The 19,161-nt window shown below is 36.3% G+C and overlaps 2 protein-coding genes across 2 annotated transcripts; one reads left to right on the top strand and one right to left on the bottom strand.

Annotated features, from left to right (window-relative positions):
- Positions 1 to 12,728: 12,728 nt before the first annotated feature.
- On the top strand, positions 12,729 to 14,612 carry LOC140812128 (probable E3 ubiquitin-protein ligase RHA4A). The gene is made up of 3 exons (XM_073170335.1): positions 12,729 to 13,188; positions 13,304 to 13,389; positions 14,068 to 14,612. Exons 1-3 carry the CDS (start codon positions 12,982 to 12,984, stop codon positions 14,390 to 14,392), a joined length of 618 nt encoding a protein of 205 aa, XP_073026436.1. The 5' UTR covers positions 12,729 to 12,981; the 3' UTR covers positions 14,393 to 14,612.
- A 3,114-nt stretch (positions 14,613 to 17,726) lies between these two features.
- Positions 17,727 to 18,404, bottom strand: LOC140811190 (uncharacterized). Its single transcript, XM_073169059.1, has 2 exons — positions 18,246 to 18,404; positions 17,727 to 18,092 (listed from the first exon to the last, which is right to left on the bottom strand). The coding sequence occupies exons 1-2, from the start codon at positions 18,402 to 18,404 to the stop codon at positions 17,727 to 17,729; spliced, it is 525 nt and encodes a 174-aa protein (XP_073025160.1).
- Positions 18,405 to 19,161: the final 757 nt, after the last annotated feature.

Below are 19,161 nucleotides of genomic sequence, written 5' to 3'. Positions count from 1 at the left end.
TGGTAGAGCTTACATGCAGCCATGGGGACAAAGTTGCTTTTCAGTATAGCTTTTCACCCGCAGACAGATGGTCAATCTGAGCGAGTGATTCAGACTTTAGAGGATTTGCTGAGAGCCTGCATGATTGATTTTCAAGGAACTTGAGAGTCTAGACTACCTCTAGTGGAGCTCACATACAACAACAGCTTCCAAGCATCCATTGGTATGGCTCCCTATGAGGCGTTGTATGGAAGGAAGTGCAGGTCACCAGTTCATTGGGATGAAGTTGGTGAGAGAGCAGAACTTGGTCCAGAGATAGTTCAGCAGAATGCAGACGTGGTGGTCAAGATCAGAGACAGAATGAAGACCGCCCAAAGCCGTCAGAAGAGCTATGCTGATAAGAGAAGGAGAGATCTCGAGTTTGCCGTTGGTGATCACGTATTCGTCAAGATAGCACCTATGAAAGGTGTTATGAGATTTGGGAAGAGAGGCAAGCTGAGTCCAAGGTTTATTGAACCATTCGAGATTTTGGAAAGAGTTGGAACATTAGCTTATCGTGTTGCCCTTCCGCCGAATCTGGCCGGGGTACACAATATGTTCCATGTCTCGATGCTGAGGAAATATCTAGCTAATCCTTCGCACATTCTGAGTTATGAGCCGTTACAGCTGACTCCAGACCTGTCTTATGAGGAGAAACCGACCCAAATCCTAGACACGCAAGAGCGTAGGCTTCGGAACAAGGTGACTAAGCTAGCAAAGTCCGGTGGCTAAACCAATCAGTGGAAGAGGCCACATGGGAGTCCGAAGCAGATATGAGACTTCGCTACCCGAAGTTGTTCGGTAAGATTTAATTTCGAGGATGAAATTTTTATAAGTGGGGGAGGAACTGTAGTGCCCAAATTCAGTACACGTATAACCCATGCATTTATTTAACCAGTAAATCATTTAATTAATTTTAAAATGAGTTTTTAAGCCATGCATGATTTATTTGAATGCATTAATTTAAATTAATTATGTTTATGCGATGCACGTTAAATGTTTTTTTCGAGTTTCATGTTTCAGGCGATTATTCGAGGCGGGATTGAGGAAAAGACCCTGTGATGATTTTTGGCAATTTCAAAAGATGGTATTTTATTTTAAGTTGAGTTTGGGGGCATTTTAAATAATTTATTGAGTTTTAGCATTTTTAAGCCTAAAACATATAGTTAGTAATTTTAAGAGTTCAAACCTTTTAAAAGTAGCATTTTAGTAGGTTAAAGGATAAATTATTAATTTAGAGATTTTAAAGTTTGAAAACTTTTAAAGATGAGAAGTAAGCAATTTATTTAAAATTAGGAGATGTTATTAGGATGTTTAGTGGTGCACTATTTTATTAACTTTTAATTATTAATTAAGCAAATTAGTCTCCTAATTATATTAAAACACACGCCACACACACTCATTACACACTTTTACACACACTAGTATGCGCCTAAACACACACACACACACTCTATCATTCAAAATTTTATTATTATTTTTAGAGCAAAAACTAGGGTTTTTAGCCTAGAAGTAGCCGCCCCCTTCCCCTTTAATTCCCAGCAAGTTTCGGTGGATTTTATTGCAAGAAAACGGTGCCACGTTCGTCCCGGATCAAGCCTCACTCCATCTCCGCTTCGGTAGCGCCGTTTCGGTAACGTTTGATATCAAAAGGCACGTATATTCTGTTCTTTCTGCATCGATCTTGTCATAGTATGCGTTGTGTTATTTTTATGCGTGAAAATCCATGTGTGACGTTCGTCGTTTGAGCGGAAAATGGTTTGAATGCGTTTGAAATACTTTTTAGATCTGAAATCTCGTAACTTAATGTTCTGTTGAAAACTGCGACTTTTACGAAAATTGTGTTCTTGAAGTTTATACGTTGCAGACCTCGTTGGGGATCGACGGGTGATCGTTGCTGCGTCTAAGTATGATTAGTACGATTTTGGGATGTTAATTGATACGTCGTTTAGTGTCGATAGGCACTCGAATGCATTAGAAGTCGTAGGAAATGAATTGGTGTCAATTGCTACGTTTTTGACTTGTATGTACCATAGGGTGAACATCGTTGCTTGGGATGTTGTACGGAAGCGATTTGATGTTATAGTATGCTAGGATGGGTCTCGGGGTGTCGATTCATAATCCGTGCAACCGAGTCTAGAAAGTTGAGCAAAGCATGTACATGATTTTCGTAAGTTCGCGATCACAGTAGGTACACGGACCCTGACACGGGGTCCGTGCCTTTGTTTCTCCTCGGTGTCTTTTTCCAGAGTCTACACGAACCCCCACACAGACCCTGACACGGGGTCCGTGTCCACCCGTCCTTTCGAGCCTCCTCACCCGAGTCTACACGGACCCCTACACGGAGGTAGGCACAGGGTCCGTGTCCTTCATATTTGGGAAAATATTATAGCATGCTTTGAGGTTCGATGTCATGGTTTAGTACAAGGATTCACAAGGTCGAGTCATGTGAATTTTAGAACGTCCTAAGGAATTGAACGAACTCGTAAGTAAGCATGATTATCTACGTCTAAGTTATGCAATTTAAGTCAGTGAATTCATGCTAGTATGTGCAGCGACGGCCCCGATCGAAGTCCAACGAATCCCTCAACGCCAAGTAAGTATGTATGACGTGCAAGAAAATATTTTAAGTTTTTGAGGTATGCTAAATGTCTTGTGACAAAATTATGTTTAGGATTGGAAAGCGTTAAATTATGAACGGAGACCAATCCGCCCGTTAAATTATGAACGGGTTAGATCGTGGTTGGAAAGCGTTAAATTATAAACGGGGACCAACCAGCCCGTTAAATTATGAACGGGGATCTTATGTATGCGGCAGTGGATACGTCCCTGTCAGCCCAGTACTGTGGTTTGTCTGATCAGGAATTTATTACGTTATGGGTCACTTGCTTTGAAACATGCCTCTACGCAAAATGATGAAGTTATGTATAATCAAGTATGCAGTATGTTTATGAAAGTTTATACTGATGGCACGCCTAGTTATGTACGTACGTATGTTCAAGTTTATTATGCAAGCTCAAGTTTCAAGTTATGTACGTTCTATTTTTAAGATGCATGCGAATTTATTATGTAGTACTCGTTATCCAGTTTATACGTGTTGAGTCTTTAGACTCACTAGACTTGATCGATGCAGGTGACTATGTTGAGGAGACATGAGGGGTGACCAAGGGGCAGGCTAGACCCGAGGACCGCAATGTTTACGTTTTATGTGAATTTCAAAAATACTCTGATTTTTAAATATCTGGATGCGAAATATTTAGAGACAGTTTCTTTTAGCAAAATTCTATTGGTGATGGATGATTTTGAGATTTATGAATGTTGAGTGACGACCGTATGGATGTTTACATTTAAGAAAATTTTAAATTTTTTTTTCGCAAATTTCAAGTAGTAAAAGTACGGGTCGTTAGAACAACAGTTATCAGGCATCGATAGGTATGGCTCTATACGAGGCACTTTACGGGAGGAAGTGTAAGTCGCCAGTATATTGGGATGAGGTAGGCGAGCGAGCAGAGTTGGGTCCGGATATTGTCAGACAGACAGCAGATTTAGTGGCCAGGATTAGAGACCGGATGAAGACTGCCCAGAGCCGTCAGAAGAGTTATGCTGATAAGAGACGGCGAGATCTGGAGTTCGCAGTAGGGGATCATGTTTTTGCGAAGGTCGCGCCTATGAAGGGTGTGATGAGGTTCGGGAAGAATGGCAAGCTCAGCCCTAGATTCATCGGACCATTTGAGATCCTAGAGAGAGTCGGGACACTCGCATACAGAGTCGCTTTACCGCCGAATATGGCGGGAGTTCATAATTTGTTCCACGTCTCTATGCTGCGAAAGTACATGTCGAATCCTTCACATGTGCTTAACTATGAGCCACTTCAGCTGACACCGCACTTATCATTCGAGGAGAGGCCGACTCAGATATTGGACAGGCAGGAGAAGAGACTCTGGAATAAAGTGATCCAGATGGTCAAAGTCAAGTGGCTGAATAATTCCGAGGAGGAGGCCACGTGGGAGACAAAGACCGAGATGAGGAGTCGCTACCCGGAGTTATTCGGTACGTTTTAATTTCGAGGACGAAACTATTTAAGAGGGGGAGAGTTGTAAGGTCTATGAATTTAATTCGTGTAACACTAAGTGCATGCAACCTAGGATTCTTATTTTTAAATATGTGCTTAATATTTTATGCATTTTATGCATAATTCATGATAAGATTTAATTCATGAAATTTTAAAAGTTTACGCATTAGGATTTTTGAACACATTTCACGTTCGAACGAGGATCGGAGACCGGAGAATTTTAAGAAAAATTATTTTACTACACGATCTATTTTTATAAATTAAGTTAAAATATTTTTAGTGTATTTTTCATAAACTAAGAATTTTTGGGTATCTTTACCCGTGAGATTTTATTTTTAACGGTACGCAAATTTTATCAAATCGGGAGACTTTTTAAGGGTTCGGCTAATATTTTCAAAATCTTTCCAAAACGACATATTTTTCGGGAGTGTGTTTAGGTTTATTGAGCGTACTTTTAAGCTTTTTGGACCTAAATATCTTTTTTCAAACTTTTAATTATCAACCTATAGCCCATTAGTTGATTTGTTAATTAATTATATATTACTAACCTCCCACTAAACCTAATCATCCTCCACTAGCCGCCAAACCCCCCTCCACTCATCAACCTTCTTTGCTGCAAAGTATTCGGTGATACCGTTTTCTTTTCAAGCAAGGATTTCCTCCCTTCGGCCGCGTGTGTTCCTCGATCGGTTGGTCATTTAAATATTCACCAAGGCACGTTTGTATTTCTTTTCTCATCACACATGCCATTATTATACTGTCATATATGTGTTTGAACGTAAATGTCACGATCTAGTGTATGCTTGCATTTTTGTTCATTAGTTTTATGAAAAACGATACAAAGTTGCTTCCATCTCATGGTTTTCTTGATGTTTCTTGCAAAGGGGCTGTCCCTAAGGGTGTTTGTTGGTTGTTAAGGGCTGTAAACAGTGTCAAGGAATGGTCTTGGGGGTTTAGAACCTTCGGCATATTGTACAGGATGTAGGACCGAGAGCAAGACTTGGGTCGGTTGGCTCGATCTTGGGTTTCAGCGTGCAGGGTTCGACCAGCGCCGCAGGGACCTTGCCGAGGCTTATACCAGACCCTGGTGGGTCTGAGACGAGGCTTGGAAGGGCTTGGTCTGTGCTGGATCTGTCCCGAGCACTGTAGATCGAGAAGGAAGAAGACGGGCTCGGTTTGGTCGTTTTGGGGTGATTGGCAAACTGATGGGAGCAACGGCTTGCATGGGATGGTTTGCTTGGGTTCAGTAGCTTCGTAGGAGTCTAGAGTGGTCTAGGTGTGTTCGGGTAGGGGCTGATTCCACGGGACGAAGTCTTAGAGTGAATTTAAGAGGTACACAAGAGAGTGGTTGAGGGTACGGCCGAGAGCTTTCTTTTGTAAGGTGGAGATTTTTTTGGGTGCCGAGAGTTCTGAGGTGGGTGTAATAATTGTTGGATCATTGTAGTGTTTTTAAAATATGATAAAAATTTGGGGAAGTTTTGGTCAAGTTCCTGTTCGATTCGGGTTAAAACCGAGACTCCGGTCCCAGTTTTAAAACGAATCGGTTAAGTTCTGATTTGACTCGGGGTCTACGTCTAGGAATAAATTTTTTAAAAAATTGTTTTAAGATAATTGAATGAGTTTAATAAGTTTCGGATCAATTTTAGAGGGTCCAGGATTAAAACGATAATATTTTGGTTTCCAGGGGCAAAATGGTCATTTTTCACCCGAGGTGAGATTTGAGTCCTGGCAGCGCCCTGAGCACAAAATTATGATATTTTAAATGTTCATGCATCATGATTCGTGATTTTTAAGATTTTATGAGAATATACGTTGCATGCTTGAATTTAAAGAAAATTGCATTGGAGTGTGATTTTATAAGTGATGAAAATGATAATGTTTTGAATGATGGGAATTAGTTGTGGCTATCGAAGTATATGTAAATGTTTAAGATGTATATGTAAATGATGATGATGATGATGAGGCCTAGGCATAGTGGATAGGTAATCCTGTCACTGATGTCCGACAGCCGCCCGGTACCGCGGTTCTATGTATGATGGATCTATCGTAAATGATGATGTACGATAGTCACCTCTAATGAAATGAATGATAAATGATAAATGATGAATGATGATTAACGATGAGCTGTTTTGACACGTCGCGATTGCATATGATACAATTACATTAAGCTTTTAAAGTTCATGAAAGGTATGTTAATTATAATATTTTTCGCTGCTGTGTGCTACGTATAGGTATTTGTTATTTATGGTACAGGCGTGTTGAGTCTTTAGACTCACTTGGCGTGTGTGATGCAAGTGAGTTCGATGTCGGGGAGACTGGAGGTGCTGGACTCTGAGTCAGGGAACCTGGTGGGCGACACGACCCGAGGACTTATGATTCTTCCGCACATTAAGATTTATGATTTTTGAGGGGATATGATTATTTTGCACTCTGTTTTATTTACAATGGATGTTAGGATTTTACTCGTTTTTACTCCGCGTCATTTAATGGTAACTGCTTATGCTTATTTTTTTAAAGATGATTTTTTTACGGAGGATTTTTTGAATGGAATTTATTTAAATGTTTAAAAAGAAAAAAAAATTATATATATATTTTCCGCATTTTAAACGAGTAGCTGTTACATAACATGATTTAAAAGGATACGAAGATAAAACCTCTCACCTTTAGATAACGACACAACAAATACTCTTCCAACCATTTTATTGTTGCTTCTTCGACAAATTCATTTTTTTCTAGATTTTATCCATGTGTAATATTGTGAAAATTCTCGATAGAAATACTTTCCAGTCAAGTCAGGATCACACTTTATTTTGAAAAATTCTGTAAGCATACTCTTCGAGTTGTCATCATCTGCAAGTATATCATTTACATGTTGTTTTGGGTCGAAATAATTCAAATGTTGGTTTGGTGTATGTATTTGTAACCTAATGACTGAAGGATATATCCTACTGAACTCAAATGAGAAAATTCGCCATAATGCTTCTAGCGCACAAATCCACCTTCCATCCACATATTGTTGGATTTCAGCACAATTTTGCCTATTTTGTAACTCTAGTGCGACTCGATCGGGACCTTTATGGATGTACTTGTATATGTATTTGACACATTTAATCCCTCCACATATTTCAACATTAATATGACAATCATATTTCAACAAAAGCCATGGATTGTACGGTACAACCCAACCATTATCAATTAAAACATTGTCATTGTTGGGAATTGATACTTGGACACCTCCACGTCTTCGATACAAAGGGTATGAATCATTTACTAGAGATGTTTATTCCACAAATGGCTTTGGAAAGTTCTTCTTACATTAACCACTAACCATGCATGGACAGTTAGGATTGATTGATCCACATGGCCCATGTATCATATGGCGGACAAATGCTTTATGTAGATTGGGTTCTTCTGTTTGTAAAGGTATTTCAGAACGCACGATTGAGTCAAAGTGATCGGGAGTACACAACTTGTCATTATTTTCAAATATGACTAACATATGAACACGAGGAAGCCCTCTTTTTTTATGCTCAATGACATACGAATAAGAGCAGACCTTACCTAAAACCCCTCTATCCACAATGTCTTTTTTAAACTTCTCAAATTTTGACCGAAATATTCTTGTAATCAAATCTGGACGGTCTTGAGGTGATTGCCCAGGAAGTAGTTGATATTTTATTTTATTCCAATTCAGATTGCATGTCATTGTAAGTATTATATCTTGTTTTCCATATGTTTGTACCGAAAGATGAAAGCAAAACAATTCTGGTACCAACATTTCCTGTATGATGTATTTAGTAGAGATGTATAAGATGTGAGATGTAATAAGATCCAAAAAGAGTGCGTGTGTGAAGAATGTTAGATTTTGATTAATGAATAGTTATTCAGATTGTCTTTGTTTGGTCAACATTAATGTCAAAATATAAGGTCAAAATCTTTAAATTTTAAGTTTGACAATTGTGGTTATTATGTGTGAATTTAATCATAATAATATTTTTCTATGATAAAAAACTATATCATGTAAATTGAATTTTAATTTTTTCCATAGGAGATGTTATTACGGATTAAAAATAATATTAATGTTATGATAAAAAACTGTATCATGTAAGGTAACAAATCGAGGCTGTTAAATTTATTTAAGGTTTGAAATCCATTGTATGTCATGAATATATTCATTATACAAAATATTTTTGTGTAATAATATGGTAATATAATGAATGTTTAATATATTAGGTACAGATATTCATGAAACTAAAATTTATTGAATATAAAAACCTAAAATTTGTCTTCTACATTCACCTAATAAATGGTAAAAGAAAATTCAAGTTGTAGATATTTTTTAGCATTTTGTGAATAAGCTTAATCATCTCTGGTCACGGGTAATAAGCAAAAATTCATTTTATCGAATCGTACCATAGTTCAACTTAAACATACAAAATAAATATAACATCTATTAAAGCGTGATATAAAAAATTGATATGACATAACAAGATGTAAACTACTGCAATGATTTCGCAAAATACATGGCAAATAAAGTAGAAATTGGCAAACTCTGTGTAATTGCCAAAAAAACCGAAATATTATAAGTATATGAACAAACAAAGAGGAAGAATACAAATTGTAGCAATAGTGGCAGAATGTAAAGTTAACACAAACAATTATAAATTTAACTTCGCTACAATTAAATCATGGTCAAGTACATATAATATGCTATGTTTAACTTGAAATATAAATAAACAAATTAAGTAGATAGAACAATCAAAGTAATAAATTTGTTTTTCCATGCTAAGGTAGAGTCTATTAATGTAATACAAAGAATTTTAGAAACCCGCGGCTTTGGCTATTTATGGACATTATTTTTCGGATTCCTGCCTCCATCATATGCGTTCTTGTGTATGAATCTTCATATTTAAATACATATGCAACAAAGATTCAAATGTGTTAAATAAGTAAAGATACAAATGTGATATATAAAAGTTTAGATTTTTATTTGCCTTATAGTAATCCACCTTCAATCCACGCACTGTTTTCATGATATAAAAATATGATCAATGGGCCAGAAAGAGAAATTGTAAGTACAAATAGTGTATGTAAAGGTAAATTACCAATGCCTTTATCATTGATCTGTTGGCTCCTATTTTGGACCTAAAAAATGATTGGCATATAATTTCATGTGTACATAAAATAAAAAAAACATAATATGGTAAAACCCGACATTTGCAACAAATGAACTCTACACCAATTCAAGAGCCTTAATGACGTAGAAGGTATCAAAATGAGAAGTAACACTCACGAAACATTTAAGAAATACAACAATATACAGAAAAACAATCAATGTACATTAATTATGAAAAAAGAATGACTGAAAAAAGTTATCATGTAGGATAACAACCGAGTTATTACGATTTAATTAAAATAACATTCAAAATAGTTGTGATATTACAACTATAAATGTTAGTGTAATACTTCTTATCTTTAGCATAATGGGTTAAAATTTATATGTAACTTGTTTTTATATTCAAAAAATTTTAGTTTGATGATATTCTCATTTTCATGACACACGCAACGCGTGTGCCTCGGTAGCTAGTATTCTATTAATTATAAACTTAGTAATGTATGAGTGAGTGTAAGAAATATTATTTTGTTTACAATGAAGCTGGAAAAACGGTAATTATATCATTGAAATAAGCGAAAAAACATCAACAGAACACAAACCAAAATAGTTGATTATTAATTAATAAAAATTAATTTTGTAATAAAATAATTTTTCCTGAAAATTCTCCGGTCTTCGTTCCTCGTTCGAGCGTGAAATGCAACTTAAAAATCCTAATGAATGAACTTTTAAAATTTCATGAATTAAATCCTATCATGCATGAATTATGCATAAAATGCATAAAAATAATTAAAAATAACTTAATGAAATAAACATACATTTAATGCTTTAAAACATTTAAATAAAATACCAAAAAAATTTAATAATTTGCATGGATGTGATTCCCGTGGAAATTTCAAATTTTCGGGACGTTACATTAAGATAATAGGAAAATACATCATGAGTGTTTATAAAGTTCAGAAAACATATAACTTCACTAAAGCCATTGAAAGAACAACTGTATGTATCTATCGTTTGAAATTACAATTTTTTTCATAGCAATATCCAAATTAATATGAGACGGTAAATTCTATTTGTCACCTAAATGAAGTAGAAATAATTATGTATTATTGGATAATAAACAAGATGAATTTAGGAATATAAACGTCAATAGGAATTTAATACAGTGGATAACCAAGTGAAATAAAAAATCTAGAATCTTTTTCTCATTGAATTCTCAATTCCAAAGCTTGCCTTATTTTAGCTTGATTTTAATTAGTTGATTCAAACACATCTTTGAATTTCTAGATAAAGCTAATGCTATTGAATTTCGATACTGGGTATACTTTGGATATTTCATTCTTTGTAAGAACAATACTGCACTCATCATATATTAAAATTTGATAAATCACACTTGCGAGTGAAAATCACGCAACACATTTGCTCTATGATATTAATTCATCTTTAAAAACTGATGGGAGAGATCCCTGGTTGGACAAAAAAATGGTTTGGTAATGTTAAGAGAAGTACTTAATATTGAGACCCTTGCTCGTTTTTGTCACCTTTTGACAATAAATTGATGTCATGCAACGACTAGAGTTCAGAATCAATTTGACCTTTTAGTATATGGTAAAAAAGAGGGACGGAAAAGATTTTAGGCCCAAGTAATAGGGACTAAAACTAGTTATCAATTGTTTCCAATTCGAGTATGATTCTGAGGAACCTTTAATGAGTTGCCCAAAGCCGCCTCAGCAGTTGCAGTTCATATTCTGTTGACACTGTAATTATCTTCTAACAAGCATTTATCAACAAGTGGTTGGAGAAGTGCTCCAAAACAGTTGTAATGAATGGTTCACTATTGATAAAAAATTAGCTTCTTGTATCTTTCTTTTTGCGCTCATTTTACAGGTGTTAAATTCCTAGGATTTGGCAGAGGCGAAAGCAAATGAACAGGCATGCACCCGCACACTACACTAGTTCTAATATTGAGGCTAAAAGTAGGATTCGCGATGGGGTCAGGCAGATCTGAGCTCGACCTTTGTGACCGATATAAATAATGTTTAAACTACAAATATGTTTCTTTATGTTTTTTATTTAGTTTGGTTATTTATATTGTTAAATTTCAATTTTAGTCCACTATTTCACTCTTTTTTTAAATAAACAATTTTGGTCTTCTTTCATGTATCGCCAATATAGTGTTGGTGTTGCGACGTGTCAAGTACTACTATGTAAGTATAAATATGACAATAAAGTTTAAAATTTTTTTAAAAAAAAATCACCATAAAAAATGAAAAATTCAGGGTTAAAACATAATTTTAATAACATAGAAAACCAAAATTGCAAATTACGAAATATATAAAAGGCAAAAAAGCAATTTTAACAAAATAAATTTATCCTAGTATAACTTGAGTTTGATATAGATTGGATTTAATATTTATCTATAAAACATAATCTGAGGTTGAAGTAGCACGAACTCGGCCTATTTAAAGCGTGGCTCGCTCTCGATGCGACAACTAGACCGAGTCCAAGAATTAAAGACATATGTTCAACGTAATTATTTTTAATTAATAAACAATAAATCAGATTGTCACTCGTCAGTTCTCATGGAATGCAGACTTGCACAATTTCATCATGCTTTAGAAATTTTCTTTTCCTATTATTTGTTTTTTCTCAAAAAATAAAAAAGAAGCATTACGGATGGAAAGGTGCACTAGTAGTGGGATTGGTTGATCTCATAAGCATGTTTGGTCTAGGTAATAATCAGTAGTGAGGAGTGCTGAGTATTTATTATCTCTCTTTTTTGATGAATACATTACAGCATGAGTGGATGAATGATTGCCTTTGCTATATATTAGTACCCACCATTCAGCATCACCCATCAATATATCTCCTTTTTTATCCTGGCTAACAAGGGGGAAATACTTCAATTTTGTTACAAGTTTTATGATTAAGAATATAGTTGATAGAAAAGTTTTTTCAATTATATACCCATCCAGCGGACTCACTTGGTGCTTGCTCAGTGGTAGCCTTTCAAGAATCTGTTAATTCTGGCATCCTTGGTTTTGACTCTATGGGCACTTCTGGTTCATATAGATAGGCTTGAAATATTATAGTTTGGATTTGTTATGCAAAAACTTGATGTTACTTTCATGTTTGTTGGTATCTAAAGGACTAGTCAATTTTAGTGGTTAGATCAGTTTATTGAAGCAAAACCACCCCTGGGAATTGATTGTATCAAATGATTTTTAACCACACCTAATCAAAAGTAAAGCAATTATTGTTGATGTCATTAGATTTTAGGAGAATTGAACAAGATTATGATGAATGATGGAAGTGACCCTTTGATCATCTAAGTGGGCTTTGTCCCATTCCCTCAACTGACAGTCCCCGAGCCACGAGACGGAACATGAGCGATGGCCTCCTTACGGTATCTCTAAATATTTTTATAGATTCATAAATAAATTAAATAATTTTTTTATCTTTTTCAAACTTTTCGAGATTTAGAATTTTACTTTCAGTCTCGGCTACGTCCATATTTACAAACAAAGAAGCAAACAAAAATATTGTCTGATATCAAAAAGTTCTTTCCAGGAGAATTATAACTTGTTTAATGGCAAAGTTGCATTCCATTATGAGTCATATAAATATCCTTAAACATCCCCAACCCCACAACTAAGAGTGGAGGAGGGCAACACCAATGACTCCATAAATATATATGAGTGTTAAAGGTTCTTGCAGATTGTTTGGTACTCTGGCTTTTTCAGTCTTAAAATCCTGGAGGATTTAATATCCAAGATTTATGGAGGAACCCCAAACTTCCAGCCCGCCTCACCAGTATCCGCAAGCGATCCAACTTAAACTTTACCAGGCTTTCATATTCTCAATTCCTATCCTGTTTTCCATCATTCTTTTCCTTCTATTCTACTTGTTCTACCTCAAAAGAAGAGCTTCGGGCTTCTCATCTACTTCTCCAGTTCTTCCGAGGAACGATGTAAACGTGACAATAGTAAGCAATACATGTTATTTTCGTCCTCGAAGTCATTTACATGTTTTTTGGTGGATTAACTCTTTTTGTGGAAGTCTCGTTGAGTTATTATTGAGTTTCATTGTCTCCGGTCCAGCCATCTGATTCGGATTTGAAAAGCGAGCTGAAGAACAACCTCTGCACAGTCTTGTTTGATGATTATCACAAAGCAAGGAATCCACTGTGAGTTCAGCTATCTGTACTTCGATCTTTCTTTACTATATATATATATATATATATATATATACATATTAGCCATTTTAACTTGAATCATGCACTAGTTTGAAAGTTTGCACGACGGTAATGGACGATTCAGGGTATTGTTAAAGGGATATTTACCTTTTCTTCAAACTTTTTGAGAGGTGAAAGTGGCTTTTAGACAAGGACTTGAGCTGAGTGCCAACAAGAAGCAGTTACATGAGTTTCTATTTTTTACTATTACCTTATGAAAAACACTAATTCCTGTCGTATTATGTGCTGAAATCATGTATGTCAAAGCTGCCATTTACGTGACTGATTAGAATAATTGGCTTATAGCAAACAGTAGGAGACCTCAATAACATGAATAAATTTTATCAGGAAATTAACGGCGAGTTATGCATAAAACATGCCTTTTTTTCTCCCTTTCGACCCCTTGTGATTTTTGTTTACTTGGTACGTTAATCAAGAATATTTAACAGCATCCACTCTTTCACAAGATGCTTAAGAACTTTAAAAGTAGAATAAAGGTGAAAGGTACACTAATATGTCATTAAGAATTTATACACAAGTCACCTTTTTCCTCCTTTATCACCACTACTAAAATTTTGTTATAATCTCAATCAACTAAGCCTGTGAAATATGGAAATAAATGTCACGCAGGTGCTGTGTTTGCTTGGGAGAATTTGAGCTGAAAGAGGAGCTGCTCCAAGTGCCATTATGCAAGCACATGTTCCATATAGACTGCATCCGCCATTGGCTCCACTCAAGCTCAACATGCCCGCTCTGTCGAACTCCAGTTGTATCTGATAATACAAGAAACACCGCTCTTGAATCTCATCACCAATATCGGCTACATGATTTTCCGGTCAACGTGATGCCTGTTGCCAACCCACAACAAATGCAGGTGCTGTCACCACGGCAAATCCAGCTGCAGCACTCCATAATGATTGAGGGATCATCAAGTGCAAGTGGTAGCGCTTGCTGATTGAAGTTAATCATATGAATTGTGAACGTAACGAAATGCACGAACTTTTACAAAAGGAGAGAGAAGTGCTACATTTTTGACAAAAATAAATATATGTTCTTTATATAAAATTTCATGATAAAATTTCCTCTTTTCTTTTCCATGTAAATTATTGAGATAATGTCGAGAATAGGTTTATGTCTAAAGGGAGTGTTAGACAAAATTTATCCTATAGAATATGTCTATAACTTAATTTATGAGTTTAGACGTAACATTTTATGATTTAAAAATAAGAATCTATCCCTCATAGTGGTTGAACTGTCGGTGCGAAAAGCTTCATGGTGTTGGGATATCAGCAGAATAAACGAGGTAATATCGGAGCGAAACATCATAAGTGATATCAATAATGAATAAGATGAACATCAATATTTATTGTGGTTTACCCAAAGATTGGGCTACGCCCACTTTAATCCTCTCAAGGAGATCACTTCTTTATTAATAACAAAAAAAAACAAGAGAATTGAGAATACAAAGTATTTCACTCATAACATTCTGATTTTAATACTCACTTTCTCTCCACTAATCATATTTCTTCCAAAGATAAATGTCACGCCCTGAGACCGCGGCGTCGGTGATATCCAGCATTGTTAATCAAATAACAATAAGCCTCGCAGCAAATAGCCAAATACCAGTCTACTTCATAAATATTTCATTGTCTTTACAAATGAAGAAAAATACAGAGGTTGCGGAAGCGAAAAGTACAAACATTACTAAGAAAGACAATGGAACACTAATGGACGTGAATATCCAGAACTTTAATTACTTCATTCTAATTCTTTACCAGCCCAAGAACTGCTCCTGCTCCTTTTCTTCTACCTGTTATTTATTCTCATCTGGAGAGGGACGTAAGGGGGGGGGGGGGGGTGAGCATTTTGGAAACACAAAGCAAGTAGGGTCGATCGAAAACCAGAAAACATTTGATACATAATAATTTTAAAACATTATTCTTTTACATAGCATAGTATATCAGAGTTGGATGAGCATAAGTTAATCATTGAACAAATCAGAGTTTCAGAGTTGGATGAACATAAATCAGATTTAGAACAATCAGAACTTCGAATCAGAACACTTCAGAACAGAACATATCAGACAAATCGATTATAATGATCATGAGCTATCCTTGATCTTGGGCTTCCTCTGGGGTCTCTCCTGTAAATGAGCATCCTCTAAAGTCTTTTTCGCATTCGGGCTCTCTCTGGGGCCTTCTCCCATAGACAGGCTCCCTCTGGACTTTTTCCCTCACAGGCTTTCTCGATGCACCATTATCAGATTCAAAAGAACAACTTATGATTCGAAGACAAATTGGTCGAACAGAATGACACCAACATAGAACGAAACGGAGAAGCATAAACGAACAAACAGACGGAACAAAACGAAACGATTTGAAGTGACTTAGTGATTTTTGAAATCTACACTTATTCACATCATGTAGGAGAGGATCGAATTTTAAAACATACATAATTTTAAAACATATAAACCCACTTACCTGAAAGATTGTTTTAAAAATCTTGGAATGAACAAGTTGTAGCTTGACACTGAAAAACCAGTCACCTTGCAAAAATGTTTCCGCCTAATTGAACCATTGGATCGATCTAAATTTTGGATATGTTGCTCCAAACACGTGTAGGTATATTCTAAACGACGGAGATCGGATTTGGAGGTTTAAAACAATGATCAAAACTTTCCGAAATCGGGCAGAATTTTTTATACTCGAAAATTGCACCTTTTGGAGAAAATTTTGATGTTGTTTTGGTCTGATTTCACTCATTCTTTTTGCCACTATTTATAAACACCAATGTGACTTTAGGCCCTCCTACTCCATAAAAAATATTGCATGTTTTATGGCATTAATCACCAATGTGACTTTAGGCATTCCCCTCCATACCAATGGTTGCATGTTTTATGACATTAATCACCAATGTGACTCTAGTTCTTCTCCCTCCATTCCAAAGGTTGCATGTAATTTATTCTCCTCCATGCCATAATTCATCTTCAATGCAAAACAAAAATCAACTTGGTATTTTGTCTCTTTGTATAGTAAAATTTGGGGTCTTCACATCCTTCCCTCCTTGTTTAAAGTTTCGTCCTCGAAACATGAATTAGCTTGGTCTTTGAAAAGGTAGGGATTAAGGGTGCGCATCTTCTCTTATAGCTCTCATGTTGATTCACGTTCAGTATGGTTTGACCATATTATTTTTATGTACATGATGGTGCATTGAAGTAGCACTTGTTCTTTGGTGTCCACTATACGGATAGGTATTTCTTCATATTTCAATTCTTCATTCAAGTTGCCGTTGAGTAGCAGTGGTGCAACCTCGAGAATATGACTCGAGTCGGGAATGTATCTTCTTAGTTGCGAAACTTGGAAGACGTTATGGATTTGTGACATATCAGGCGGCAAGGCTAGCCAACAAGCTAGGGTTCCGATTCTTTCCAGAATTTCGAAGGGTCCAACGTATCTTGGGTTCAATTTTCCCGATTTGCTGAAGCGGACCACTCACTTCATAGGTGAAACCTTGACATAGGTCTTCTCTCCGACTTCAAACTCCAACGACCTTCTCTTCAAGTCAGCCCAGCTCTTTTGTCGGTCCTGAGCCGCTTTGAGTTTCTCCCTGATGATAGCTACCTTCTCAACCTGTGATCTGTACTAGTTCAGGCCCGGTGATGTCTTTCTCACCAATTTCGTCCCAAAACAGGGGCGATCTATATTTTTTTCCATAGAATGCTTCATAAGGGGACATCTCTATGATACGTGGTAGCTGTTATTGTATGCGAACTCTATTAAAGGTAGATGCTCACTCCAATTTCCTTTGAAATCTAGAGCACACGTCCTTAACATGTCGTCTAAGGTTTGAATAGTTCTTTCGGTTTGGTCATCTGTTTGCGGGTGATAGGCCGTGCTCATGGGTGACTTTGGTTCCCATGGCTTCTTGGAAACCTTTCCAAAATCGAGACAAAATCTTGGATCCCTATCAGATAGTATACTTGCTGGAACTCCGTGTAATCTTACTATGTTGTCCATGTAAAAGGTGGATAGTTTATCTAGGATGTAGTTCATTCGCACCGGTAAAAAGTATGCTGATTTGGTCAGTCGATCGATGATAACCCAGATCCCATCATGGTTTTGTCTTGACTTTGGCAATCCTACCACAAAGTCCATGCAAATGTTCTCCCACTTCCATCTTGAGATCTCAAGCGATTGTAGGAGTCCTCTAGGTCTTTTATGTTAGGCTTTGACATGTTGAAAAATTTGGCATTTAGCGACAAAGTCAGCTACGTCCTTCTTCATTCCATTCTACCAGTAATTCTGTTTCAAGTCTCGATACATTTTGGTGCTCCCAGGGTGAATTGAGAACTTTGACTTGTGTGCCTCAGAAATTACTTCTCGTCTTATCTCATCGAGGTCTGGTACACACAAACGTCCTTTAATCCACAAGACGCCTTTCTCATCATTTTGGAATTTTTGAGCTTTTCCTTCTTGAAGTTGCTCTTTAATTTTTGCTATGGAAGGATCGTGATTTTGCTTCAGCTTGATGGTTTCTTGAAGGCGTGGTTGAGCTGAAAGAGCTGATAAATTTACTTTTCCTACGTCTCTTCGGCTCAAGGCATCTGTTACCTTTCCAGCTTTACCCGTATGGCAGTTGATTTTTAAGTCGTAATCCTTCAAGAGTTCAATCCACCTTCTTTGCCTCAAGTTTAATTCTTTTTGGGTTAATATTTGATGCTCTGGTGATCAGTGAATATCTCGCATTTGACTCCGTAAATGTAATGTCTCCGTACAAGGTTTTAATTGCCTTGATCTGTAGGCAATTACCTGACCTTTCTGCATAAGCACAAACCCTAATCCTCCATTTGATGCATCACTATATATCATGAAGTTCTTGCCATCTTTGGGAAGTACTAGCACTGGTGCAGATGCAAGTTTTATTTTAAGAATCTGAAAACTCTTGTGGGGACCTGGACGATAATTCATTTCTTAATCATCTTTAGGAATAATTAGAGCAATTAAATAAACAGGGTCTTAATTTTTATTTTTTTTAAAATACAAAAGCGGAAACGTATGAAATAAATCTTATTTCATTTACAATATCAATATCCAGATCTAAGTACAAATCCTGTACAAGTAAATCATAACAACTACTGTTCATTCACTACATGTCAGGTAATGAAACAGATCTATTTCTGGTCCGAATCTCCACGCTAAACTAGTTCTTTCTCGTCCTTGTCTTGACCCTGGTCCTGTCCCACCTGTTGTCATACACACATACAAACAAGACAACAGCCGTATAACTCCGGTGAAAACATAATCCCAGTATAAACAATGTAAACATGCAATCATATAAAAGCACATATAAAAGCATGAACCACATATCAATAGCATGTATCAAATCTGAAAAACATGTATCGATATCAAGTAATAAATAAAACTCTAGACTCGTCACTTCAGACTCGACTCATTTCTAATCTAGGGATCCCGGTTGAATAAGAACGCAACGTTCTCCCATCTACTTTCCCTAGCCAGATGGTGGTACGTCCTTATTCTCAGACTTTGGCTATATTTATCGAATATCTACAATAGAAGTCGATTTACTCCTAAGCACATCGATATATACCCAAAAGTCTAGTGACTTGGCGGTTCTGCCAAAGACTAGGCATATCTGCCCAAGACTCTATCTCATGCTTTGCTATAAATCAATAGAATAAACATATCAATATCACACATTGCAACA

The sequence above is a fragment of the Primulina eburnea genome, chromosome 14 (assembly GCF_022965805.1).
Source record: "Primulina eburnea isolate SZY01 chromosome 14, ASM2296580v1, whole genome shotgun sequence".
Lineage (NCBI taxonomy): Eukaryota > Viridiplantae > Streptophyta > Magnoliopsida > Lamiales > Gesneriaceae > Primulina > Primulina eburnea.
This window is presented reverse-complemented; position numbering and strand designations above follow the sequence as displayed.